A 25,997-nucleotide genomic window follows, 5' to 3' on the forward strand; every position below is an offset into this window, starting at 1 on the left:
AACGACGAAAATAGTGTGTTGAGTATTGTTGTATCATTATTTTTAAAAAAATGCGATTGTTGAAATTGCATATTGTTAACCAGCTTCAAAACTCACGAGTGTGGTTTGTAAACGTCAACTTCATATCACTCTTAACATTGTATTTATTTCGTTGAAAATCTAGTCTCGTGGATATATGAAGACAATTGAACTAAAACTGTGAAGACAAGCCTCGTCCCTTTTTGGTTTGAAATAAACCTACACCAACAGAATGGTTTGGACAGTTTTTCATTTCCGAGAAGGTCGCGACCCAGTTTGCATATCGGTTGTTTTGAAGTACTTGATAGACTTTGCTCGTCCCCAGGCATGTTATTAACCCAGGCCTAGTCCTAATACAAAAACAAAAATAGCCATAGAAACAAACTACATCGATTACACTTGATAGAAACTATTTTAGTGAAGCTACGGGCTAGGTGTGACACTCGGCTTATCTCAAACACATAGTATACATTATATATACAGTATATTTATGTACACACATGCATCACATGCATAATATGCATTCTTACTTAGATATCATTGTCTCGTGTGAATAAAATATTGACGAACGCCAGCAGTAATGAGATGCATGAGTAGGACACAGGGCATTGAGATGATTTATAAGGACACACAACACTGGGCTACATGAGTAGGACTCGGGGGTACTGAGAAGCACGAATAGAACATAGGTAAGACACATCAGATATGTGAGAAGGACATTCACATGGACAATGAGATATACGCTTTGGTCATCTGCGCAGGAGCACCGTGGCACACTCGCCGAGAGCAATTATCCAATGGACCACATGACAGACTCATCAAAGAATTACAATTAGCCGGCCTAAATGATGCCGCGTCGGCTGTCGTGGGTGGTGGGAGTGAAAGACACCATCAGTCCCGTGGAGGAGATTAAATGAAACTCATCCCGAACTAATGAACAAGGCGTGGGCGTCTTCGTCGAAACGGACACAAAGGGCGTTTTAAACTGGATTCACCCATTCACAGTGTATAGATACAATACATTCAACGGTTTATATCAAACCGGTTCAAAAAGGTGTTTTAAAATGGATTCGCCAATGAAAACCAACACAACATTAAAATACATTCACCAATACACACCTTCACAATTTTATTTTATCCAGCAGACAAAAAAGGATGTTTTAAATTCACCAATGCACACGTGTGTATATTATATAACACAAAAATGCTTTTATAAAATATATTCACCAATGCACACCTTCACATTACTAATACATTCAACTGTGTATATTATATAACACAAAAATGCTGTTATAAAATATATTCACCAATACACACGTTCAAATTACCTCCCCTTTGCTACTTTACTTATTGAAATACAACGTTTAATTGATAGGATTTACGCTGTACATATTTGTATCGAGATTAATATTTTTTTGCTGTTTAAGTTATATGAAAGGTTTATCAATACTAAGAAAAAAATACTAACTTACATGAGACCAGTTGGCGATAATACCATTAAATCAATAACAATTACACTGTAATCTTAGAAAACAGTATTACCCTGCTGGGGTAACGTTACGTTTAGATTTACATTTAGATTTGGAGTTGTGGCGGGGGATTTCTAAAGCAGTACGTTCAATTTTATTTATGAAAACTCGCGGTTGGGTAAATGTAAAAAGAACGCAAAAGATTCGTTGATGCATAAAGAAATTAAAATAACGCTTCAACGACAAAATAAAAATAGTGGTTACGCACAGAAAAAAAAAGAACATCAAACCCATAGCTGACATATTTAAAAAAAAAAATATTGCTGGTAAAGCCATTTAAACAGTCGCTGTTTTAACTCATATATTGGTGGCAACTAGATCTAATCTAAGTTAGGTTCATAACTCCGGATAGTTGCAGAAACTATGTTGGGCCCTATTGGTATGAAAGGCCCATATCGACCGGCCTATGTCGTAATGAGAGGGCAAGTTAATTACTATTCAAATCTAAAAATCACTATGAAAAAAAAACTATGAAACAATACTCCAAATCTAAAAATCACAACTATGAAACAATACTCCAAATCTAAAAGTCACTACTATGAAACAATACTACAAATCTAAAAGTCAAAACTATGAAACAATACTACAAATCTAAAAGTCAAAACTATGAAACAATACTCCAAATCTAAAAGAATTTTTAAAATTCGGTTAATGAAGCAAGACGATATTTATATTTTACGGCGGGTGGCGTACGACTGCTAACCCGCAAGTCATGGTGCTCGGGTCGCGGGCTCAACGCTGTAGGACGTCCCGGAGTCCACCCAGCTCTGTTAGGTACCTTACTCACATTCGGGGAACAACGTGGGCTCGTATGTCGACGTCAAATTAAACAGATTAACTCTACTTCATCTGTGCCACAAACGGGAAAAGATGGCGATTGTGGGTAGCGGGAGTGGGGGTGGGGGTACGGGGACGTATTAGGTGTAAACATTTGCTTAAGGTTTAAGAAAGTCTTTGAGTGTCAAACGCCTTGGGGGAAAGGGAGGGGGGAGGGGGAAGTCTCACTCGTCACGATTAGTTATTTAATAAGGGTTGGGGGTATTAGGGAGTCAAGAAATATCAAGTTGCTTACATTGATTAAAATTGAGAATGTTGAAAAATATTAATTTTCGTTAAAAAAAAATGCATAGACGTGTTGCGTACTTTTAAGACGGAGGGGGGGGGGGGAGCTTTTTTTTTGTCGACACGTGAGTCGAAATAGCATAACGCCATTTATAGAGGCGATCCCCATATCTGAGGATGGATGTTTCCAACACCTGGATAAAGGCTCTTCCATCGATCAGGTATACCCAGCATCTTTTACGTCATGCTTCTACTGAGCTGAAGGGGAAGGAAAAGTGTGGGTGGGGGAGGATTTTAGACAGGATAACAACATCCGTAAAGGGGAGAGAAGAAGAGGGGAAGGGGAGAGGCGCGGGGGGGGGGGGGCCTTGGTGAAAGAATCGTGTATCAAAAGAAAAATATTTACAGGCGCGGGCAAGAAATGTCTTAGGGCGTTGCCACGGAAACAGAAATAGCTTACATTAAAGTTTCTGTCAGATGTAGCAGAAGGACGACATGGTGTTAGGACGATTAGTATCACGACACACAAAAAACTAGCCCCAGGTCACACAAGTTAACTCAGAGAATATATATATATATATATATATATATATATATATATATATATATATATATATATATATATATATATATATATATATATATATATATATATATATATATATAACTAGGTCGCAGCTCAACCTCGGGTTTTGAAATACATAATGTACACACTCCAAGTGAGTTTTAATACTGTAGTTTAATAGTTCACAACGAAGGATTAATTTTAAATAAACATGGACCATAAGTAATAAGAGGATTGGTTGTAAATGACACTGTATGGTAGTTAACTAGAGGATTGATTTAAATTGAACATTTATGATAATTAGAGGACTAGTTTGTACTGAAAGTGCAGCATATTTAATTAGAGGGTTAATTTAAACTGAAAATATATCTCAAATAGCCATGAGATATCTTCTAACGGTACATGTAACATACTTGAAACCGGGGTATTAACAGTTAACGTACCATGTATCCATGATAAACCACAGAGGATTAACTCTCCACCCTAAGGTAAGTCGCGTGGAAAGACGCGTTTGTTTCATAAAAAGCAGTGGTCATCAAACCATGTCGGGTAATAAAATCTGCCTGCGTTACGCATGACCTGTTTGATCGCTTGTATCTCATGTGTCGTCAGCACAAACACCATTCAAACAAGTTTGTTTATTTGTGTCGTCAGCTCAATCAAACACCATTCAAACAAGTTTGTTTATTTGTGTCGTCATCACAACCAAAAATCATTCAAACAAGTTTATTTTATATATCGTCAGCACAAACACCATTCAAATAAGTTTGCTTTATGTGTCGTCATCACAACCAAACACCATTCAAACAAGCTTGCTTTATATATAGTCAGCACAAACACCATTCAAACAAGCTTGCTTTTAAAGACACTTATAGATTAAGTAAAGACGTGTTTTTACTTTCTCGTATATACGTAGTATAGAGAAAGTATTGTAATCGTGCAAAAAAAAAAATCGAGATTTTTACAAATCTCGACGTTTTACACCTCACTGATACGGAAAAACATAATGTTGCAATCTTGTCCGTATGTCTGTGTGTGTGTGTGTGTGTGTGTGTGTCTGTGTGTCCGTGTGTAAACACGATAACTTGAGTACCGTTACAGCTAGGCTGGTGAAATTTCATATATAAGTATTTTATCAAAATCGTAGATCCGTATCAACTTTTGAGCGAATTCCGATAACCGGCAGTGGTACTTTTTCTACTTTGAATTTTTCAAAAGCCTATAACTTGAGTACTATTTCAGATTGATAAATGAAATTTGATATGTAAGTAAAAGAGCTAATTCTCTACCTTCTGTCAAATTTTGAGTAATTTCCGTTGACCGGAAGTACTTATTTACGCTATTTCCGATTTCTCAAAAACGCATGTAAATTTATAAAGTACTAATAATATTGCGCACTATTATGCGCTTTTTTATTTAGCGTTCACTTGGTGTGCATTTCTTTTTTCTACGAGATTATATTCTATTTTAAGAAATGTGAGTATTTAAAATGGATTAAAAATCATGTCTAGAAGTCTATATCCCGAGTTGCCATCCCCTGTAGTGTTATATTAGAATATTCGAGAAAGTTTAGGGGAGATCACTCCCGGTTTATTTAAGCATACAAATCAAAGTGCAAAAAGAAATATTGAAGACACCCATCGATTAGAAACACATTTTTCAGCATATAAATCGATGTACAATATGTAAACAATCTACATAAACTTCAATGTGTTTTTAGCGAGGATCTTGCCTAGATATTACAGTACACCGTGACCTTTTACGTCGTTACAACATCTTCTACAACACCTGTTGTTGTTGTTTATAAACATCTATATAATCATCAATAACTATATAGAATCATATAATATGTTACTGTAAGTAATAAATGGTTCAGGCTTCCTATGAGACATAATGATCCAAAGGGAATATAAATGAATTAAAGTATATATATATATATATATATATATATATATATATATATATATATATATATATATATATATATATATGTGTGTGTGTGTGTGTGTGTGTGTGTGTGTCAGGTACCCATCAAAGCTGGATGGAATCAGTGACGTCCCGTACGCACATCATAATACATGACCCATTAATTAAATAGTAAATAATTTATTAATTCAGTATTATGAATGTATAAATATATCGTACACTAAAAAAATATATCGCGTACTTCTTCTTCTTCTTCTTCGTTCTTAATTTTTGAATATGGTGGAGGATTCAGACAACAAGTCCAACTTCGTGGACAAACCGGACTGTGGTTTCCAGTTTGTCAGGTGTCCCATATAATTTTTCCCTGAGTGGGGTGGGCTGGGGCCAGTGTCTGCCTCTTGCCTGGCTATACAGAGTACAATCCTGGAGTACGTGCTCCGTGTTTTCCGGGGCCTTGCCACAAGGGCACATTTCGCTACACCCAACCTTCAGTTTTTTGTGCATGTGTTGATTTAGTCTGTTGTGGCCTGTTCTAAGTCGAAAGATTATGTATTGTTGTTTTCGTGTTAAATTGTAATAGCCGTCGTCTTTAATGTAGTGAGGGTGTGTGACAGACCACATTTGCGTTTGTTTGAATTAATGTATCATACAGTATCATACATGAATGTATACGATACCTTAATTTTGTATCTAATACAATATTTTAAGTATATCCTGTGATTCATTAATTGACACGACCGAGTTTGACGAAATGCCTCAGATCATTAATGTTGACAGGAATTTTATCATGTTTTCGTCAATCCTGCCTTCTTAGCGGCAGCATTTTAAAAAAGAAGTTAAAAAAAACTTAAGCTTGAAAAAAAAATTCTGAAATTTAATATTTTTAAGAATCAATATTTTAAAAGTTGCAAATGCAGAGAACTTGAAATTTTTATTTTTTGCGTTTTAAGGCTATAATTTTGTTTATTTTCATCAATCCAAAATTTTTACTTTTATAGAAACTAGATAATATTTATGAAAACTTCACTTTGTAGTGATTTATACTCAAAACTTTGCCGATAAATATTTTAAAATAAAATTATACTTTTAAAACCACATGACCTACATAAGGCAGGTTTATTCACGTTTTCAGTGAGAAAAAAATGTTTTTGGCGTTTTATGAAAATGATTAACTAATCGAAAATACTAAATGCATGAAATACGTCAAATATTGAGTAAAGTCCGACAAAAACCAAACAAGCAAGTTTTAGAACTACATTTATTTTAATAACAACGCATTTTGTTTTTTAATATTTAATGGAAACGTCGAAACTTTTCCCGTAGCGGTCCATTTAGTATTTACCATGTATGATACATTAATTAAGTAAACTTTTGATTAATTAAGAGTAAACTTTTGATTAATTAAGAACACCAGACAAATAGCTCTATGCAATGGTGTCATACAGTAGGCAACATGGCCTAAATCTTGTTAAAAAACATTCAAGGGAGGCTATCAAATACAACTTATTTCAATTGTGTAAAATCTATAAAATCTCTATAATAATCTAATCAAGGAGTATCGAGGATAACGATACTTTAATATATGGTTCAGGTTTTAGTATTGTATAGAAAGAAAAGTACCTTCTTTGTGAGTTAATTTTTTAATGAGATAATAGTTTTAAAAAATACCATTTTGATATATATATATATATATATATATATATATATATATATATATATAAAGGAGGTAATATTAAAAAAAAAAGATCAATAGCATTTTAATTTCAGCTCCACACAAACATACTACTTTATAGTTTAATCTAGAATACACTTTCATACAACTATCTAGTTTAATGTAGAATTTCACACTTTGTTTGGGATCACAGTAGTTTAAAAATGTGATGCCTAATACTAATATTATTGCTAGGCTTAACGCTTCACATCAGAGAAAAAGAACGTTCCGGACTAAACATGGAAATAATTAACTTAGTGTTGGTAATATCCCCCATCTTTCGGTGTATCTACAACACGACGTAGTAAAACCACACCAACAAAAAAAAAAAAAAACCACACCGCTACAAGCATCTCATAAATGCCACATGACATCCATGTCATGGCCGATGGCATCAGGCACATCTACCATAAAAAAAAAACCTGGCCAAACCGCACCACCACAATCTCCCCAGTGTGAAGGATACGCTCTGTACAACACGCACAAAAGGCCCCGAACCTAAGCTTTTAAGTAACCGCGGACTAGTACGCGGCTGCCTTAAACTAATACACCCCCCCCCCCTCCCCCAATCCACTTCACACGACAAGCCTAGTTTCACTTGGGCCTCTAGGTAGCTTTTTTTTTTAAACTTTTTTTTTTAAGCGTGAATATAAAGATGGATATGGGGGTTGAATCGTTAATTTTAAAAATAGTGATAAAAAAGGGGGATGCGGGGGAGGGGAAAGGCTGTAGTTGTATTTAACTCAGATTTTTTTTAAAAAGGTGTGTTTATTTTTCTAGCGACATTTAGCGTACGCTACGTGTAGAATGCAGAGCCGTAGAAACGCTAATTTTAGCGTTATCGGCAGTACAGTGGTATCTAAATTCAGTGAAGCCACGTGCTTTTCCGCTGAGGATTACTTGGTTTTGTCACTTCCGGTAGAGGTAGAGAAACAAACATTGGTGACATTGTTATAGATCTAGCCAAAACCGGAATGTGATTAATAATATATATAGCGGATGGCGCCAGTAGGCTAAAAGGCTATTTGGATACATACAAGGGCTATGTGGATATTGTCGCTACAGGACTACAAGGATAATATGGCTACATTCGGCTAGAAGGAGACTGTGGCTACAGGTCTACATAAATACTGTAGCTACATGGCTACAAGGATACTTTGGCTACGTAGATAGTGTACCTACATAGCAGTGTTTCTTCCAGACTTTTTTCTCCGAGGGGGGGGGGGGGGCACTTGAAATTTTCGGGGGGGGGGGGGGCGGTAAACTTTCTTCGGGGGGGGGGAGGGGCGGACACTGTTAAAAGTATATATTTTCTATATAAATTATATAAATTTTATAGAAGAAACTATGCTACATAGATACTGTAGTTGCAGGTCTACATAGATACTTTAACTTTGGGGTTTTAAGGATAGTTAGTACTAGATCTACTTAGATGTTTTTCACAGTAACATGTTTTTCTAACATTAACAGAAGAAGCGTGTTTCACGATAATAGATCACGTGAAATTTTTGCTAGAAACAATTTTGTTTTCGGCGAATAAACCAACCGTTTTTGTTTTTTTTTTTTTTTTTTTTTTTTTTGCATACTTGTGTAGAGGTTGTTTTTAACAAATCAACGTAACACAACATAACTTTCATTTTACCTGTCATAAAAATACGTAGTATAAATGAAGGCCGTGTTGGTAGCTTTCTTCGGATCTCATTTAGTGAGCATATAGATAGATAGAAATGTACGCGAGGTATAACTTAAGTATTTATCATACTCAGGGTAAAAGGTAAAGAGGCAGACCAAGAAAGACAGTTGAATGGACTAGCCAGGACTGATTTGCCTGGAAAGCTATTGTCAGCTGCCTATGTCCCAGGAGGGTCGACAGGCAAACCTAACCGAACATTGTTTTCAAAACAGAAATGGGAAAAGCGTTATACTGCTAATTATACAGATATCGGATGTTGTTTTACCAGTGCAAGTGCTATTACTATTATTATACAGATATTTAAAAGTATTGTATCCGTAGGTGAACTACATCTGCACCAGAACACTTAACGTGTGCCAGTTGTTTATACAGGAAGCTAGCGGAATATGTTGTTTCACATACACAAATCTTAGATATCACTCAACATGCTACGTCATCTCCTGTTTGCGGACCTGTTTCCTTTTAAAGGTATACGCTCATTACTCCAATAGAAACACTATAAATAATATCAAAACGCACAGCCATAGAACAAACCATACAATACAAATGGGACATAATTATGACTTTAAACACGGCCTAGCCTTAGCTTTGTTTATATTAAAACAAAACAATTAAAATCTCATCAGCATTACGTCATCAGTATATTTATACTTAATTAACTGTAACTTGGCGAAATGGTATGTATTGTTTGATGTTGTTTGTCTACATAGAAACAAAGTCAGCAGGAAATCTCAAATTATGTAAACTCTCCACACTAAATGCTCCGTGGACAATACTTTCAAGTAAAGGGGTGATTCATAAGTTACTAAATAGAACCTTGATATACTAAAAAAAATATACAACACATTACTGTAAAACTAATTAGAACACATTAACAAAAGGTCGTGGGTCATTTAATTCTCAAGACGTAAGATAATAAAACCTCACTGTCTAGCTGTGACTGACCGAGTTACCGCCCATGTCAAAGTCCTGCGGGAGCCCCATGGTAGCTAATAGACGGGTAAAGATAGCTAAAGCCTCGAGTTGATTAAATTCACTGGCTAAATAAAACATGTCTGCTGGTATTAGTCAATTCAAGCAGTCCCTGTTTTTGTCAAAACGTCACATTTGTTTTAAAGGTTTTGTTTCAAAAGTGTAACAATTACTTAATAAGATAATTCATTAAGATAAAAAATTACAAAATAACAGGTTATAAGACAGTGTTATAAGCACAAAAAAAGAATTAAACTATCAATAATAAATTTTTAAAATTATATAATCTATATATATAATTCTCTTCTGGGAGACGCTAGAAAACAAGCTGTAAGCGCGCTCATTACCACCCCACCCCTACATGGTCTGGTGAGCTGTGGTCCACGCTATGTTTACATTCGTAGAGCCGGGTTTAGTGACGGCTATTAGGGGTAGATAATTTAGTTTGAAACGATTTTAAACTTAGAGGATGTAACTAAGAGGAGGCTGCTTTCACGGGGGGGGGGGGTGTTGGGGGAAAAAGGGGGGGGGGGGTTAGTGTTTTAAAGCAAACACTTTTAGGGCAGCATTGGTACTGTCGAATTCACAAATTATGAATTAGTGAAAAGTAGAAAAAAAACATATAAATAGCGGCGTATGATACGCCGCGGGTCGGCTCGTTCATTTTTAAAATATTTTGAGATTCAAATTCAAATAGCTTATTTAAACAACGTGTTTATTTTATAAGATTGCTTTAATAATACTTCAAATATGACAGACGAACATCAGATAAAACAAAACAATAGAAATAAGGACAGTAACTTCGATTTTCACACAAAAGTGACTTTTAGAACTAGGCTCTACAGGTCTGCTACGTAGGAAATGTGTGGGTGTGTGGGGGTTGATCACATAATTATCTTGGTTCCGGGGAGGGGGGTTGGGGAGTTAAAGGTGAATCAGGGGTCAGGAGGCGTGTTGTGAAGAGGTCGAAAAGTTTTAACATCGGGTAACTCCGGGGGTCGGGGAAGTGGGGTGTTAAGGGGGTCGTAAGGTTGTGATTAATTTAAATATTAAAAGTAATGGGGAAGTGGGTCTAGGGGGTCGTAGTGTTGTGTTTAATCTAAATAATAATAGTAAAGCGTCTACACGATGTTGTGTTTAGCTGTGATAAAAAAAAAACTCTTGATTCGGGTGGTGGGAGGAGGTGTGGGAGGAGGTGGGGGAGGGACTACACAGAGGCTAATCATATCGCAGGCGGGGATCAGGAGGTGGGTTGTGCAGGGGTCGGAGGGTGAAGTTTTGAGGTAAATCAAACAGCGCATGGGTCGATAATGGGGTTAGTGTGTGGTGGGATTTCATCCAACAAATCTTGAAGAGGCGAGAGGGAATGGGGAGGGGGGGGGGAGTACAGAGGTAAATCAGATCCCACTCAGGGGTCGGCCTTCAGGTGCTGTAGCTCTTCAGTCCTGCTGTGAACTATCACGTGGTACACGCGGGTGTGTGGAAATACATGCGCAGTGTTACACCAGAAAGCAGCTGGATTTTTTTTTTTTTTTTTCGTTTTAAGGCAGATCTTGATGTGGTAACGTGTGATGGGGGCGTGGTTTTCTTAGTTTTCTATTTTGTAATCTTCGGTCATTATTTTTTTTTCAATGTTAATATTTTTTTTTCAAACTTTTAAATTTTATTAGTCCCAAAATCTCAAGTTTTTTGTCCCATTTTTAGATTGTTATTCCAAAATTTTTACTTGTTTTTTTTTTTTGTAACTGTGGTCAAAACATTTGAAATATTTTTTATTTTTTTTGTGTGTAACAACAGCGCCAACGCTTTAACTTTTTTTGTGACTTTGGTTCTAACGGTTTTAATTTCTTTTTTGTATTTTTAATCTCATCATTTTACTTTTTGAAAACTCCTTTTTAAATTAATAGTTTTGGCTTTTAGTTTATACTGTTGTTTTCTTTCCCGTCAAGTTTTAGCTTTAACTAAATTTATAAGCCGGTGTGCTTGTGTGCAGACTCGCAGAAATAGGATAAGATTTTAGGCACAATTTTAAGAAAACTGTCACATTATACCGACATCCACCCACCCTCCCGCCCCCCATAACCCCCGTGTAACGTCACAGAAGAATATAATACTTTTAACACACGCCTAGGCTAAATTACTTTTTGACATTGATTGACAAGGCGTCTAATAACTTATTAAAATGCAGCCGTTGTTTTAAAAAGATAAACAATGTGACCAGCTCAAGGTTTCATTGGCGTCAGTCTTACTACTGAATGAAACACACATTTTAAATTGTGGGTTCAAATCTCTGGTTCTTTTTCGTAATAGAAAAAAGACAAGTTATCTTGAAATATGGTGTGTTTAGATAGCAACCCATGAATGTTTTTAACCAGATTTAGGCTATGTTGATTACTTTATAAAACCCTTGCCTCGAGGTATCATTTCATGTCTGGCGTTCTTAATTAATCAAAAGTTTGGTAAATTAATGCATATCGTACATTCTAAATACTAAAAGGATTTAGCAGCGGGAAAAGTTTCGAAGAACGTCCAATTCATCCTCAAAACCGGAACATCACAACATTGTGTGTAACTAGATGTGTCGGCATATACCAGGGTTATTTTTAGACATTTTTCTCCAAGGGGAAAGGGGGCACTTGAAATTTCAAGGGATGGACACCTTTAGTATATATTTTGTATATACATTATATATTATTCTATTTAGTCGGGTATGGCGTACCCCCCCCCCCCCCCGAAGAGATGCCTGAAACATACTCTGGCCTATACTGTTACTCAACAGAAATCATTCACAAAGTTCAAATTTTCAGAAAGAAAAAAAAACAAAAAAAAAAGAAAAATGGTAAGTCTAACGGGAGCTTTAAACGAGTATCCGAGCTGTTTTGATAAAGATTAAAAATTTTAAACCTGGACATCGCTTTGATGCGGACATGTTGCATAAAGTGTTTGGTTACGTAATCGGATGTCACAAGACTGACCCGACAATCTACAGAGCAAGATTAACGGAAGATTATCTACACAATCCGACAGTGCAAAGATTATCTACACAATCCTTAACGGAAGATTATCTACACAACCCAACTGTCCAAAGATTATCTACACAACCCGACTATCCAAAGACTATACAATCCTACTATCGAGATTATCTATACAACCCGACTACCTTAAAAGCGACCCGTGTTTTATTTATATCTTCTCCCCGTGAACAGATCAGAAACGTTTTCCGTCCGTCTCAATTTATTTTTTATTTTTGTATTTCCCCATTTCTATCACTAAACGCCTTTGACGATACTATTACTGCCGTTACACTGTTACCTAAATAGCTTCAAATTGCGTAGATTTTAATCTACTGGTTTTTTTTTCTCACATCAAAAGCAAGTCCCTGATTCCATCGCCAGTTGCTGCCGTCTGTTACGTACGCCGAAAGACGTTGTTTTTTTTAAACTGTCGGTAAAGATATCCACAATATTAGGCCTTCGCACGACACTCATATTTTCATTTAAAATACGTATATGTCATGTAAATTTTTCGAACATGACGGCACATTGGGGTGAGTTAAGTAGAGTTCACCTGTTTCTGTGACCTCGGCATATGAAGGGATAGTGTGGTCAGCTGCTATTCCCATGACTTTACAATTCATGACTTGAGTAATAAAAATAAAATAAACTATTTGACACCTGATAATCCAGATCTTCAAAGCACAAATTAACTCCGAACCATAAAAGTAATGGCAAGACCGTCGTTTATCTACGTCGGGTTAATTGGATATTCCCCAATTTGTAATTTACTAATATTTGTTTATTCTTGTAAGACCAATAATGTACTGACAAGAGATATTTTATAAGGGAGAAGGACCAGTCTGCATTGACATGATCCGACATGAAGTCTTCCAATGGGGTGGTTGACCAAGTATATCCTCGATCTTAAGGATAGAAAGTGGATAAAAAGAAGAAGCGCTTCCAACTTGTGAATTGTAGATAATGTTTCTTATAAGCTGTGAGGCCGCGCCGAAGTTGTAAAGCTGCCGCGTAGTTATTTTTAAATTTAGATTAACTTGTTTTTTTAGAGACGCACACACACACAAATACATATAGCGCATACACAAACTATATGTAGCGCGCACACACAAAGTACATGTGGCTCACACAAAATACAAGGAGTACACACACAAAATACATTAAGCGCACACACAAAGTACATGTTGCTCACACAAAATACATGGAGTGCACACACAAAATACATGGAGTGCACACACAAAGTACATGTTGCTCACACAAAATACATGGAGTGCACAAACAAAATACATTAAGCGCACAAACTAAATACATGAGACGTACACACAAAGTACATTTTGCGCACAAGCTTTTGATCGTTAGAGGAAATATTGGTTGAAGACCATCTGTTACTGAATGGTCGGTTTAACTTATTAGGACCACGTGGTTTAAACTCGAAAGTGCACAGCGCACGACAACTGAAAGATAAGAAATGTGTTGTGAGTTAACTGCGTAGAACCCACAGCACAAGTAAACACCCTCGACCACTGGCTCAGAGAGTGGTTGTGCGTGTTTTACACGCCTCGCTCACGTGACAAAAACAAGGCAGTGAATCAACTAATCCATACATCGACATTTTTCTATAGATAAAAATAGTGCGGTAACCCTTTTTAAACTTGATTTATCTAAGTAAGATAATAAAATAAAGGAAAATAAAGCCGGACGTAATGACAACCAAACGTCTTGATTCGGAAATAAAGAGAACCATAAAAAAAGCTAATAAATGGGAGTAGTGCAAGTAGTAAGTGAAGCGTATTGCTGTAACGTAATGAACGAAAACAGTTACGGTTTCAAGTTATAACTGTAGTGTTGCCAATAAAATTATAAATTAAAGAAATAAAAGAATGTTTTTTTCTAATAACGCATACAATTCACATATTAGTTTTTCGGTTAATTGACTGCTAAATAGTGCTATTGTGGTGACCTACGTTAAACAAAAAAACTCATTTATTTTATTTTTTAAATTCAACTGTACTGAGTTAACATTATTACAAACAGCAATAAATGTTTAAGACAAGAATTATATAGCTTACATTTTTCCTTTAAAAAAAACAACCAATAGAGATTTTTTAGCCCCTGGGGAAACTTTTTTTCTCCCCTCCCCTCAACGTAACCCCCCTCCCCTTCCTCACCAAACTACGTCAGCGCAGCCATAACTCGGCTCCGGTAACTAAATACACAGCAACAGTAAATAAAGACGGAGATTGATTTTTTTAATCACATGAGCGACTTGTAACTGTAGGTCATGGTTGTATGTGACACATGGGTGACTAGAAAGTCTAGGTCATGATTGTGTGTGACTGTGAGTGTGGGGAGGGGGGGGGCTGAACTAACACGGAAATAATTTATCTGACGGTCATTATACTTCAAGGGTTAACTTCAAAGCATTGTGTGAATAACTGAAATGATCTCAACTAAGGTGTTGTCCAGAAATAACGTCCACAATTACAGCCCCCCCTCCCCCACCCCTATCCCCGTCGTCAAGAACCTTCTGCCTCAAAAATTAGTACTCAATAATCGACCAACTTGCCCCTAAAATAACCACAATGCTAACAAAAAGTACACATTTTTCTCTCATTTTTTTTTGCCATAAAAGTCTGACTCTCCCCCATCCCATCCCCTCCCCTCCCATTCCCTGTTTGATGTTATTTTCAGCGAACTTCAATGAAAGTTTCTGAAAACGGTTTAAAAAATAATTAAAAACTAAGAATAATAGCTTAGATAAATTCCGTTTTCTGACCTAATGATCCCCATAAGGCAGAAAAAAAATGTAATTTAATTCTCTCGTGAGTAGAATATTATGAGGCTAGGAAGAAGTAGTACCAATTGAATTACATCTATCATTATAATTTCAAATAAATCAATAAAATTAAGGAACGAATAGCATAAAGCGGAACTTAAAAAACCTCAGTGATTAATTTTTTGTCAGTGGCGCGGCAGACTGGTCTATTCAGTGCAGCAAAATTATATCCAAAGTTCTTTCATCCTATTGCATTCGCGGAGTGTTTGTAAGCGCTATAGGAAAAATAGACTTATAATTATAAGGAACGCAGTGACATGTTTATAGTTCATAAATATTGCAAAACATCACTTGAAATTTTAAAAATTCTCTATTTTTATTGAAGTTTGATGAGTATGAGTTTTATACAATCAAAAGTAGTAGATTTTATTTATTACTATTAGGTCAGCAATTGAAGTAGTTCTAAAGAGAACAAAATATACTCAAATATCGTAGAAATTCGACGAACTATAAATACTTAATCGTTGTTCTAGTAAAAATGTACACTTTTGATACGTGATCCTCCCCTAATCAAATCAACATGCCAAATATTTTATAAAATAAGCAATTACCATACAGATACAGTACCTGAGAAAAGAAACACGATGTAAAATTAACTATTTGAGTAATACGGCTGTCTTTTGAAAAAAATCCTTTCAAAATAATGTGCCAACTAGACGATAACTACAAGTGTCTATGCCAAATAACTTTTTAAACTATTAAACTACAGATATAGTATAGGATATTTTGGATCTATAGCAAAAACTCGGACAGGCTTTGGATAGAGACAATGAAAACAGGACACGAGAACAACGCGACACGGGACCAACTATAAAACGGGACCAACAAGGATAATGTGACCAACACGTATAACGTGATCAAATCTGTACGGGACCAAAGCTATACGAGACCAAAGCTATACGAGACTTTAAAATATTAAGCTACAGGCATAGTATAGAATAATTTGGATCTATAGCAAAAGAATTGGCTTTGGATAAAGACTACTACAACAGAATCAGCAGTACACCAATCAAACGCGACACGGGACCAACCATAAAACGGGACCAACAAGTATAACGGGACCAAAGCTATACGGGACCAAAGCTATACGGGACCAAAGCTATACGAGACCAAAGCTATACGGGACTTGAAACTACTAAGCTCCAGCTATAGTATGGGATAATGCGGATTTGTAGCAAAAGAATTGCGCGAGCTTTGAATAAATTAACTAGGGCCGGCCTACAACAAAAACGGGAGCAGCATTACGGCAGACTAAAAACAAAGGAACAAGCACAGAACTAGATCAACAGTGAACGGGGTAAACACTAACCGAGAGCAACGCTAAACGGGACAAACGCAAAATGAGACCATCACTAAACAAAACACACAAAGCGCAGAAAACGTCAACAAAATGTGAAGCACCTTTTCTAACTTGTTGTAATAAAACGCGTTAAAATAGTGTCAAATGTTTTATTAGGCGAAATCAAACGAAGAAACCGTGGAAATAATTAATTATACTACCCCGGTACATAAATTAAACAAAAATAGTATTTTTATATGACTTCTTTTAAATATTGATGTTTTTTTATGACGTCTAAAATGTATTTAAAGTTAAAGACTGGTAAAGATGTATTTTTATTGCAAATGCTATTTCTAACAAATTTAAGTTAAATATGCCTACCTTCCGTTCAAACAAAAGGTATTAAAAGAAACATAAACTAGATGGCAGTTCGGTTTAAAAAAGTTTGATATTGTCTTTGTAAGCTATAGAGATAGACACTTATGCGAGAAAAGACATATATCTACATACTTTTGTTGTATACAGATAGATACACAGATGCACAAGATAATATTACGTGCGAATAGACGTGTGTAATATACAAGATAGCTTTGCGCAAGAATGGACAGTTATGTACAAGATAGCTTTACGCAAGAATGAACGGTTATGTACAAGATATTACGCAAGAATGAACTTTTATCTACAAGACAGCCGTGCGCGACAATAGACAGTTGCGGAAAAGACAGCATTACGCAAGAATGTTCATGTATTAACTACACAAGACAAGTGTAAGGTACCGGATTCGGCTCTGGTAAATTGAAGAAAAGGTAGCGTGGTGTTAATTTAAGCAGTGTCCTGCGTGTCAGTTTTTTCCCGTTTGACAAATTTTGAACGACACAGTTCATGTAGAGTTTGGAATGTGTTATATTTTTAGGTCAATAGAATGTTTTATATTACTGGGTATAGCTTTCTAATTCTGGCTCTACCTCCAATAATCTAGTCGCACCAACTGATACCATTGGGAGTAAAAAAAAAATCGCTATTCTCTTCTAGCAGAATAAAATTTAAAAAAAAACAAAACAATCATCACCATTGTGTTGTACATTTAAATATGCTAAATTTATATTTATTTTTTAAATTCAATTTCATGTATTTAATTAGATAAGCCAAGCCATTGTGATGTAAGTTAGAGAACAACAAATTACTAATATCACATATGTGAATTAATGTAAGCTGCCTAACTGTTTGTGTCAAACAAAAACTGCTACAATTATTTTATTTAAATAATCTTGAACTTGAAATCATAATCATCAAGAGCGACATGTAGCCATATTAAGTTTAGAGTATCACCATAAAAAAAACCACCACTCGAATAGAAAGATGTGACACAACGCCTCTTGTTTTAAAAAGTTATTGACAAAAACTATTTGTGCACACATGAAAGGAACCGGCTCATCGTGTCTGTCTTCTCATTTCCCCTCTCAGAGATGAGAAACAAAGAGGGGTGTGGCATTTATCAACGCCAGGGGAGAGTAATAGATCGATGAACTACACTGGCAGTAATTATAGTCAGGGTGTTGGTCCATAGCTGTGACTCTACCGGAATTAATGCTGTGTTGTTGTTTTTTTAAATACTCATTACGGGGCATTACGTCAAATTCTTCTTTGGTAATTGTCAAAGGTCACACCTCCATAAACTAGTGGATTGTGAAATATGTTCATAGTATATATTCAGCTGCTAAAGATTATAAAGTTAAAAAAAAGTATTAAATATATCAACTAAAAGTGTCGACTGTCGAGGTCTTTAAAAAGACTATAAACATAAGTATAATTTAGCTAAAATAAATTTAAGACAAAAACTTCAACATTTATTGTTTTTAAACAACCAGTTTTTAAACGCCAACAAATGCACAGAGCTTATTGTGAAAGATTTTAACGAACTAAACAACGTCGGAAATAACTACATTTCAAAAAAATTTTAAGAAAAAAAAAAGGACACGCACTTAATAGAAGCAGTGGTATAAAAACGGATACCTAGACACAGCCCCTGCCCATCAATCCCCCACCCCTCCTATCCCCGGCGCCAAGAATAAGAAACCATAAAAAACTTGCAGCCGCATCTAACGAAACAAAAAATCAATACAATGTGCAGTGTGAAAACTCGTATAGTCAGGGGAGCTAATCCCTGGTAGAATAAAACAACTGGCAGCGGGACCATAGTGGGCATGTTAAGTGGACACTACTAGAATATGCTCAGATACCCCTTCCTCGAATAACCCTTACATTTATAGCTATGTTGGTAAGATACGAGCCAATTACGTGTCGCCGTAAAAGAGTTGAACTAATTTAGCACCAACATTCGTTGTAGGCCTATAAAACGCTTTCTACGCAAATTGACTTAGAAGCTAAAATAATAAATTGGTTAAAGTATGATATCTTAGAACGAGGGATTTCCTGCTGTCTGAGACAGAGAAACGGGGCTAATCTCTTAGGAATCGGTTAGGGGGTATGGATATTGTATGTAACTTAAAGGACTGATACTGTAAAGTGTAAGGTATGGATATCGTAATGTTTGGATAATTTAAGGTATGGATATTGTTACTGATATTATGAGTTTGGATATTGTAAGGTATGGATATTGTAAGGTGCTCATATTATTAGGCATGGATATTGTAAAGTAGGCCTATTGATTTTGTGAGGTATGGATATTGTAAAGTAGGTCTATTGATTTTGTGAGGTATGGATATCATGATGTTCTGATTTTGTGAGGTATGGATATTGTAAGGTACTTATTAGGCATGGATATTGCAAAGTAGGCCTATTGATTTTGTGAGGTATTGATATTGTAAAGAAGCCTATTGATTTTGTGAGGTATGGATATCGTGATGTTCTGATTTTGTGAGGTATGGATACGGTGAGGTATGGATATCATGACATCTTGATATTTTAAGGAATGGATATTGTAAGGTTCTGACATGAGATATAGATATCATGAAGTTTGGATATTGATAGGTGCGTACGGACACTATCTTAGGCCTTGAGCTATAGATCTAATTACGTTAATCCAATTTCGGTTTGACACGACATAGATACTACTTGTCTTTAAAAAAAAACACAACTTACCAGGCATGGCAGGAGGTAATCCAAATCTGCTGTGATACTGGGCAGCGAGGGTGCTGAGGGCCGCCGTGGGGGTGGCGGCGCGACCGGCCAGCTCGCTGACCGTGGGGTGCACGCTGCCACCGCCCGGGCCGTTGCTCCCCCCGCTCCCGCCGGCGCCATTATCCAGGCCAGAGGCTAGTAATCTCGACCTGTCCAACGGTGAATAATCCCCGTGAGTGTCCATAAGGAAAAAATAGTGAGCTAGATCCTAGGAATCGCCACCGTCCATCTGATTAGCCAGGTAATCCACGCGTCACACATTTATTTCCTGGGATGAAAAAAAACAGGTGCAAAACTTAAGGATCCAGAAAACTCCAGAAGAACATTCCTCAAGACTCCGTACTAGAGGAGGCACAAGCAATGAAACAGGTAGCTAACACGACAGACACAAAACTGATCGACGAAATCACGAAATGGAACTGGCGCGACACAAGGGCTGATCAGTGAAGAAGAACATTCCTGAACAATCCAAGAAAGTGAGATACGGAACAGCACTACTACCACGAAGAATCATTTGAGCCAATCGCGAATTGTTTTTTTTTTTTTAAGGATAGTCCGTGAACGCCGGAAAAAGCTATTAAGTATCGTGTGGGATTTTCTTTTCCTGTTGGCGTCGCTTAGGGTTAGGGTCAAAGCTAGGATCATGTTTATAGTTAACGTGCGGGGCTATTTAAAAAAGAAGATCTTCGTCACCCCCTCCCCCCCCCCCCCCCAACACACACCTTTCACATCGTTTACAGCGGCACCCTCTACTATCGCAAATTAAAATCTCAAGTTCTGGCTAAAAGGCATTATCTACACGCCGAGGCGGGACACGCCGGCTTTACACACGGACGTGCTATTGTTTAACCACGACACAAATACCTGCCCATACTTTCTGATTGTAGAACTGTATAAGTATTTAGTCCCACACGAACCTTCCACGTCATTCGTATATAATTTGTTGCGTAACCTACTGGGGTCTACATTTGTAATTAGCAGTTAATTTTTAAATATCTTGGATGTGGTTGGTTGTAGTAATATTTCAGGGGAGTAGGATGAGTTAATCTAAAGCTTTAAAAGTAATTTCAAAGGAGGAGCGAAAATAGTAATTTCAAAGGAGGAGCGAAAATACGACAAGTTCTAAGAAAATTTAAGGACATCAAAAAATTAACTGAAATAGGTCTTTTGAGATATCCCTGCACACCAAAATAACTTATTCGCTGTCACAATAATAGTAATAAAATAGGCTTAGATCTTATTTGTATAGAAAAATAGAGATTTAAAAAAAACAGTTGAAATGTTGAAACTGATTTCGTGTGCTGTCACTGCATTCAGTCCCGTGTACTGCACGCTGTACCGTGAGTTAATATAGCACAATGTAAGGTGTGCTACATCAGCACTCTGTGCCGTGTACTAATACACCAAGCCTTACCGTGCGCTAATACAGCACAATGTACCGTGGGCTATCACTGCATTCAGTACCGTGTAAAGCACGATGTACAGTGTAAAGCACGATGTACCGTGTAAAGCATTATGTACCGTGTAAAGCACCATGCTAAGCAGTGATGTACCGTGTAATTTACATGTAAAGCAAGATGCACCGTGCACTATCACTGTACGTTACACCGTGTGCTAATATAGCACAATGTACGGTGTGCTATCACAGCGCGGTGTGCTGTCACATCACGTTGTACCGTTTACGGCACTCTGTATCGTGCGTATCTCTACACGCTATACAGTGCGAAAACATATAGTACAATGTACCGTGTGCTATAAGGTCACGTTGTACCGTGTGCTATAAGATCACGTTGTACCGTGTGCTATCAGATCACGTTGTACCGTGTGCTATAAGATCACGTTGTACCGTGTGCTATCCCATCACGTTGTATCGTGTGCTATCACATCACGTTGTACCGTGTGCTATCACATCACGTTGTACCGTGTGCTATAACATCACGTTGTACCGTGTGCTATAACATCACGCTGTACCGTGTACGGCACTCTGTAACGTGCATATATCTACACGCTATACAGTGCGCTAATTTAGTACGATTACCGTGTGCGATCACATCATGCTGCACCGTGTGCTATCACAATATGTACTTTCTGGTTTAAGTAAGGCTTAAAACGTTTAGACAGTTTAGTGTCGGAAATTGTTAGAAAGTATTTATTTTTTAAATCTCTAGCCTGTTTGCTAAAAACAACATCGGTCACTGATAAATATTAATACCCTCACACATTTTTAAACTAGGCAATGTTAGCCCACTTTTCTTGGTAAAAGACCACTTAATAAATATTTTCACCTAAAAATATTTTAAATTTCCGGTTTTTTATTTTTTTTTTATAGTATAGAACCACATAACGAATGTTACTAGTATCAAGGTATATTACAGAACTGATGTTATAAAAACTAATTTATAACAATCGTATTTCCACTTTAACCCCACCCCAAGCAAATTCATTCAGAATGCGCCAAAGCCGTAGTTCGCCTAAAGCGGCTGAGGCGTTGTTTTGTAGCTTGGATAGTCAACAAAAAAATTAGGGCGAGGCACCTTTAAATAAATTATACCGGGGTTATAAAATAATGAGGGCCGCAAACAGGGGGTGGGGTGGGAGGGTGAGCACATTAAAACTGGGGTGATGGTTTATATTTATAGCTGACGCTTTGTAGAAACTAACAGACTTAATTTATAATTTAATAATCGTATTTACGCTTTATGGTTTTGTGTCCATGCTCCAAAGCAAAAATGTATCCTTGTTTGAAAACTACACTACAAGTTTTTTTAACGAAATTATTTAATTTCATTAAAGTTAAAGAAAACATAATTTTAAAAAGATCTAACAATTACCGGTAAGGATTCTTTTTACTATTTTAAAATTGCGTCAAAAATATTTTTGAAACATATCGTGATCTAATTATGTCAATAATTACAAATGTAAAAAATTGTACTCAAAAATTACGTTGACCATACAAAAATGTTTCTAGCCTAAGCTGAAGTTCTGAAAAAAATATATTTTATTCTAACGTAGGCCTATTTAAAATAATTAAAATAATTAGATCTACGTAAGTTTAACAAACTTTCAAAAACTGAAAATCATAATGCTTGTTTTTTTTTTAATTGTTAACGCAACGCATAAACACCAAAGCGTAGGCTCACATTGTCAAAATACTTGTTAAGTTGTTAGGCCTCGCCTAGTTTAATAGTTTAATCAAACTAGCCAACTATTGTCAATTATTTTTTTTTAAATTCCTTCAAACAATATTAGATCTACGGAAGCTGAATGAAAAAGTTCTCATATGCTTAACTCGATCGATAGATCTACATTTTGGCAACTATTATTTATATAGATCTAATTAAATATTACACGAGATAAAAAGAGCAACGTAAATGTTACTCAACGCTGCGCAATAAATTTCGCGTGATGGCAAACGCCACAATCTGCAAGACCGTGCATTTTCGCTATCTTTTTATTTTTAAGGCTAATCCCAACCCAAACCCTGTTCTAATGTAGTGGAAGAGAAAACATACACATGCTGGAAAGTTGTCTGACAAGAATAATGGCAGTTTGGGGCAGATGAAAAACTTTAGGCCTGGCTTATTAGCTAGCCTAGGGCCTACGATTCGACAGGGTAGGCTAATCGCAAGATGCGGTTTGGTGTAGGCTTAGGACGTAGAGTTCTTCCGAGATTACAATTGTTACAACTTGAAATCTAGTAATTTTTTGAAAAACGTGTAGCCTACAATTAGCAGAATTTTTTTTAAAAATATGTGCTTACTGTTAGTACGAGAGTAGAATATAATTATGGCGTTCAGATTAATATAAACAAAGTTAGAAGCATACGGTTAATTAAAATTGTAGGCTTATGTGTCAATATTCTTATTTGAATGGTGATTCGTAATTTGGTAAAGATATAATTTGGTAACGTGAAAGCTATATTTTACAAACTGCGATCAGACGTATTTAAGATTGGGGATAGTATACTAATTAAGCCTAATTATTTAACCCCGATTGTTCTGTCTAATTAATGATAATACATTTTCTTTAGCACGAAACTATTGTAGAATCTACATTTTAACATTGTGAGATGGCACGTTAGGCGCAATAATGACACATAGATCTAGAATCTACGTTTAATAAAACTTCATTTTTTTTGTTATATAGTTATATCTAGATTCTAAATATATTTTTAGTCCTTGGCCTACAAAAATTATGTCCGCTTAAAACAGTAGGCTAAACTAATTTAAATAAAGAGTGACCATGATCAAAATTCGAATTATAAGTGTATAGGCTTAGTTCTAGGCCTAGTAATTTAAAACGATCAAACGTGTTGAAGACAAAATAACACTTTCTAACTCAACTTATATTTTTCAACAATATAGGCCCCTAGGCCTGCCATTTCAAAAAGTTTGTTTTCAGTAGTCTATCAACTACAATCAAGTAGGCCTACAAAGCCTACAATCAGTTAATAATTTAAACAGACCCCAATTCTATGAAATATTTCAATAACCTAAAGTATTCTAAAGAAACTGACATCTTGTTAACTGTTAAGTTCATTTTAACTAGATCTAGATCTTCTAAATTTAGATTCTAGACTAGATCTAGGTTTTTGTCCGGTTTAAATGAAATTACTCAAATCCAAATTGTTTGATTTTAAGTTTGAATAGGCCTACAGTAGGCTATTAATTAGGCCTAGAACTAGGCACATTAATTGATTTTTTTACTAGATCTAAAAGTAAAAACAAGTAGATATTGCTTAATTTTATTTCGTTTGTACACCTACTAGGCCTAGATCTATTAATTTTAGTAGATCTAGAATATAGATCTAGATCTACAATAGTACGCCCCATACAATACAACAGTGAAATTTTTTTAACTGTTAGATTCTAGTTTTTAAAATGCCTCTTTGTCGACGCCCTCGATTTTCACATTACGCCCTCGATTTTCACATTACGTCAATTTAGGCTCTACAATTAATTAGGCCCTAAGCGCGCGCCTCAGGCCTAAATGTAGGCCTAGTTTATTTAATTAAATGTAATAGGCCTAGGCCTATATATATAGTATATAGATCTATTACTAATATTAGTGCTCTAAATCGAGTAATTTATGGATTTTATAGATCTACCTAATCACCTAATTGAAGTTGTAAATGTAATCTATAGGCCTATTTTAAAATTTAAAAGGCCTTTAGTTAGATCTAGATCTTGTACATGTGATGTAGGCTAATACAAATTATTTTCTACATTTTAACTTTAACAAACTACAATATTATTGTACGACTGTAAGAAGGGTAGAATCTAGATCTAGATCTAGATCTAGATCTAGATTAGATTTATTTAAGAGCAGCTTAAAAATAATTAGGCCTAGGCCTAAAATATAATAGTATTAATAGGCCTATATTATTAAATAAATAATAAATAAGAATCTAGATCTAGATTCTAATTCTTAATCCATTCTATAATAATCCACCTCTTTATAATCCACAGAAATTCCTCACGATCTAAAACTTTTCACAAGCTAACAAACATGACTGAGAGTCGAGAGATCGTACAGCGCAGTTCCCAATTTTTACATATCACTATCTACACGACAAGGCAAACACAGCGCTGCCTGTGATAGCTGAACACATCGCTGGCTGGGCCTAGTTTTCCGGGCGAGCACAGCACACCCCAGTTTATTGTTAGATCGTCTGCTTTGACAGGCAGTCGCTGCGAGAACGCCATTGGCTGAAAGAACAACCCCTCTCCGACCTCGCTCCGCGTGAATTTTTACCCCAGAAAAAAAAATCGCCTGTGTGGCTGAATTTCTCTCCCCTCTCTCTCTTACTCTTGCGTTTCCCCAACCACCGCGTTATCTATTCCGCTTTATTTTTTTTTATCAACCCCCCCCATCTCCCCTCCACTACCACATACTATACCGACCTGCCTTTTCATTGCGCTTGCTTGAGGTCAGTCCTTGCCTGATCGCGTAGCTTTTTCGTAAACACCAACCGATTTTCATTTATCACCGTGGCTATAGCTACACACTGTAGCACAGGGCTTGTGCCGTATGGCTACGTAGGTTGTTGTAGCTTGTGCTATACTCATCGCTGTGCTACTCTCTATCTCTCTCTACGTGGATTGTGCTACTCTATTCACAGTGCTATTTTTGCAATTAAGGTTACACTACTATACTGTACCTACTCTACTTAAATTGCTATAGTACTCTCGCCGAAGTGATACTTTCGTTGCGTACATTATCCTAGGCCTACTCTACCTACTTTGTGCTTT

General features: G+C 36.2%; 1 protein-coding gene across 2 annotated transcripts in view; it reads right to left on the minus strand.

Annotated features, from left to right (window-relative positions):
* The window catches only part of LOC131958209 (mucin-3A-like), a 62,348-nt gene extending 36,990 nt beyond the window's left edge, over nucleotides 1–25,358 (minus strand). For both annotated transcript variants that reach the window (XM_059323090.1, XM_059323089.1), the window contains exons 1-2: nucleotides 25,198–25,358; nucleotides 19,708–20,014 (exon numbers count right to left, since the gene is read on the minus strand). In XM_059323090.1, the coding sequence (XP_059179073.1) occupies nucleotides 19,708–19,930 (223 nt within the window). In that variant the 5' untranslated portion in view covers nucleotides 19,931–20,014; nucleotides 25,198–25,358. The remainder of the gene's footprint in view (nucleotides 1–19,707; nucleotides 20,015–25,197) is intronic.
* Between the last annotated feature and the right edge of the window lie 639 nt (nucleotides 25,359–25,997).

This window comes from Physella acuta, unplaced genomic scaffold, assembly GCF_028476545.2.
Source record: "Physella acuta isolate Inbredline_101_S28 unplaced genomic scaffold, ASM2847654v3 ptg001300l, whole genome shotgun sequence".
Taxonomy (NCBI): domain Eukaryota; kingdom Metazoa; phylum Mollusca; class Gastropoda; family Physidae; genus Physella; species Physella acuta.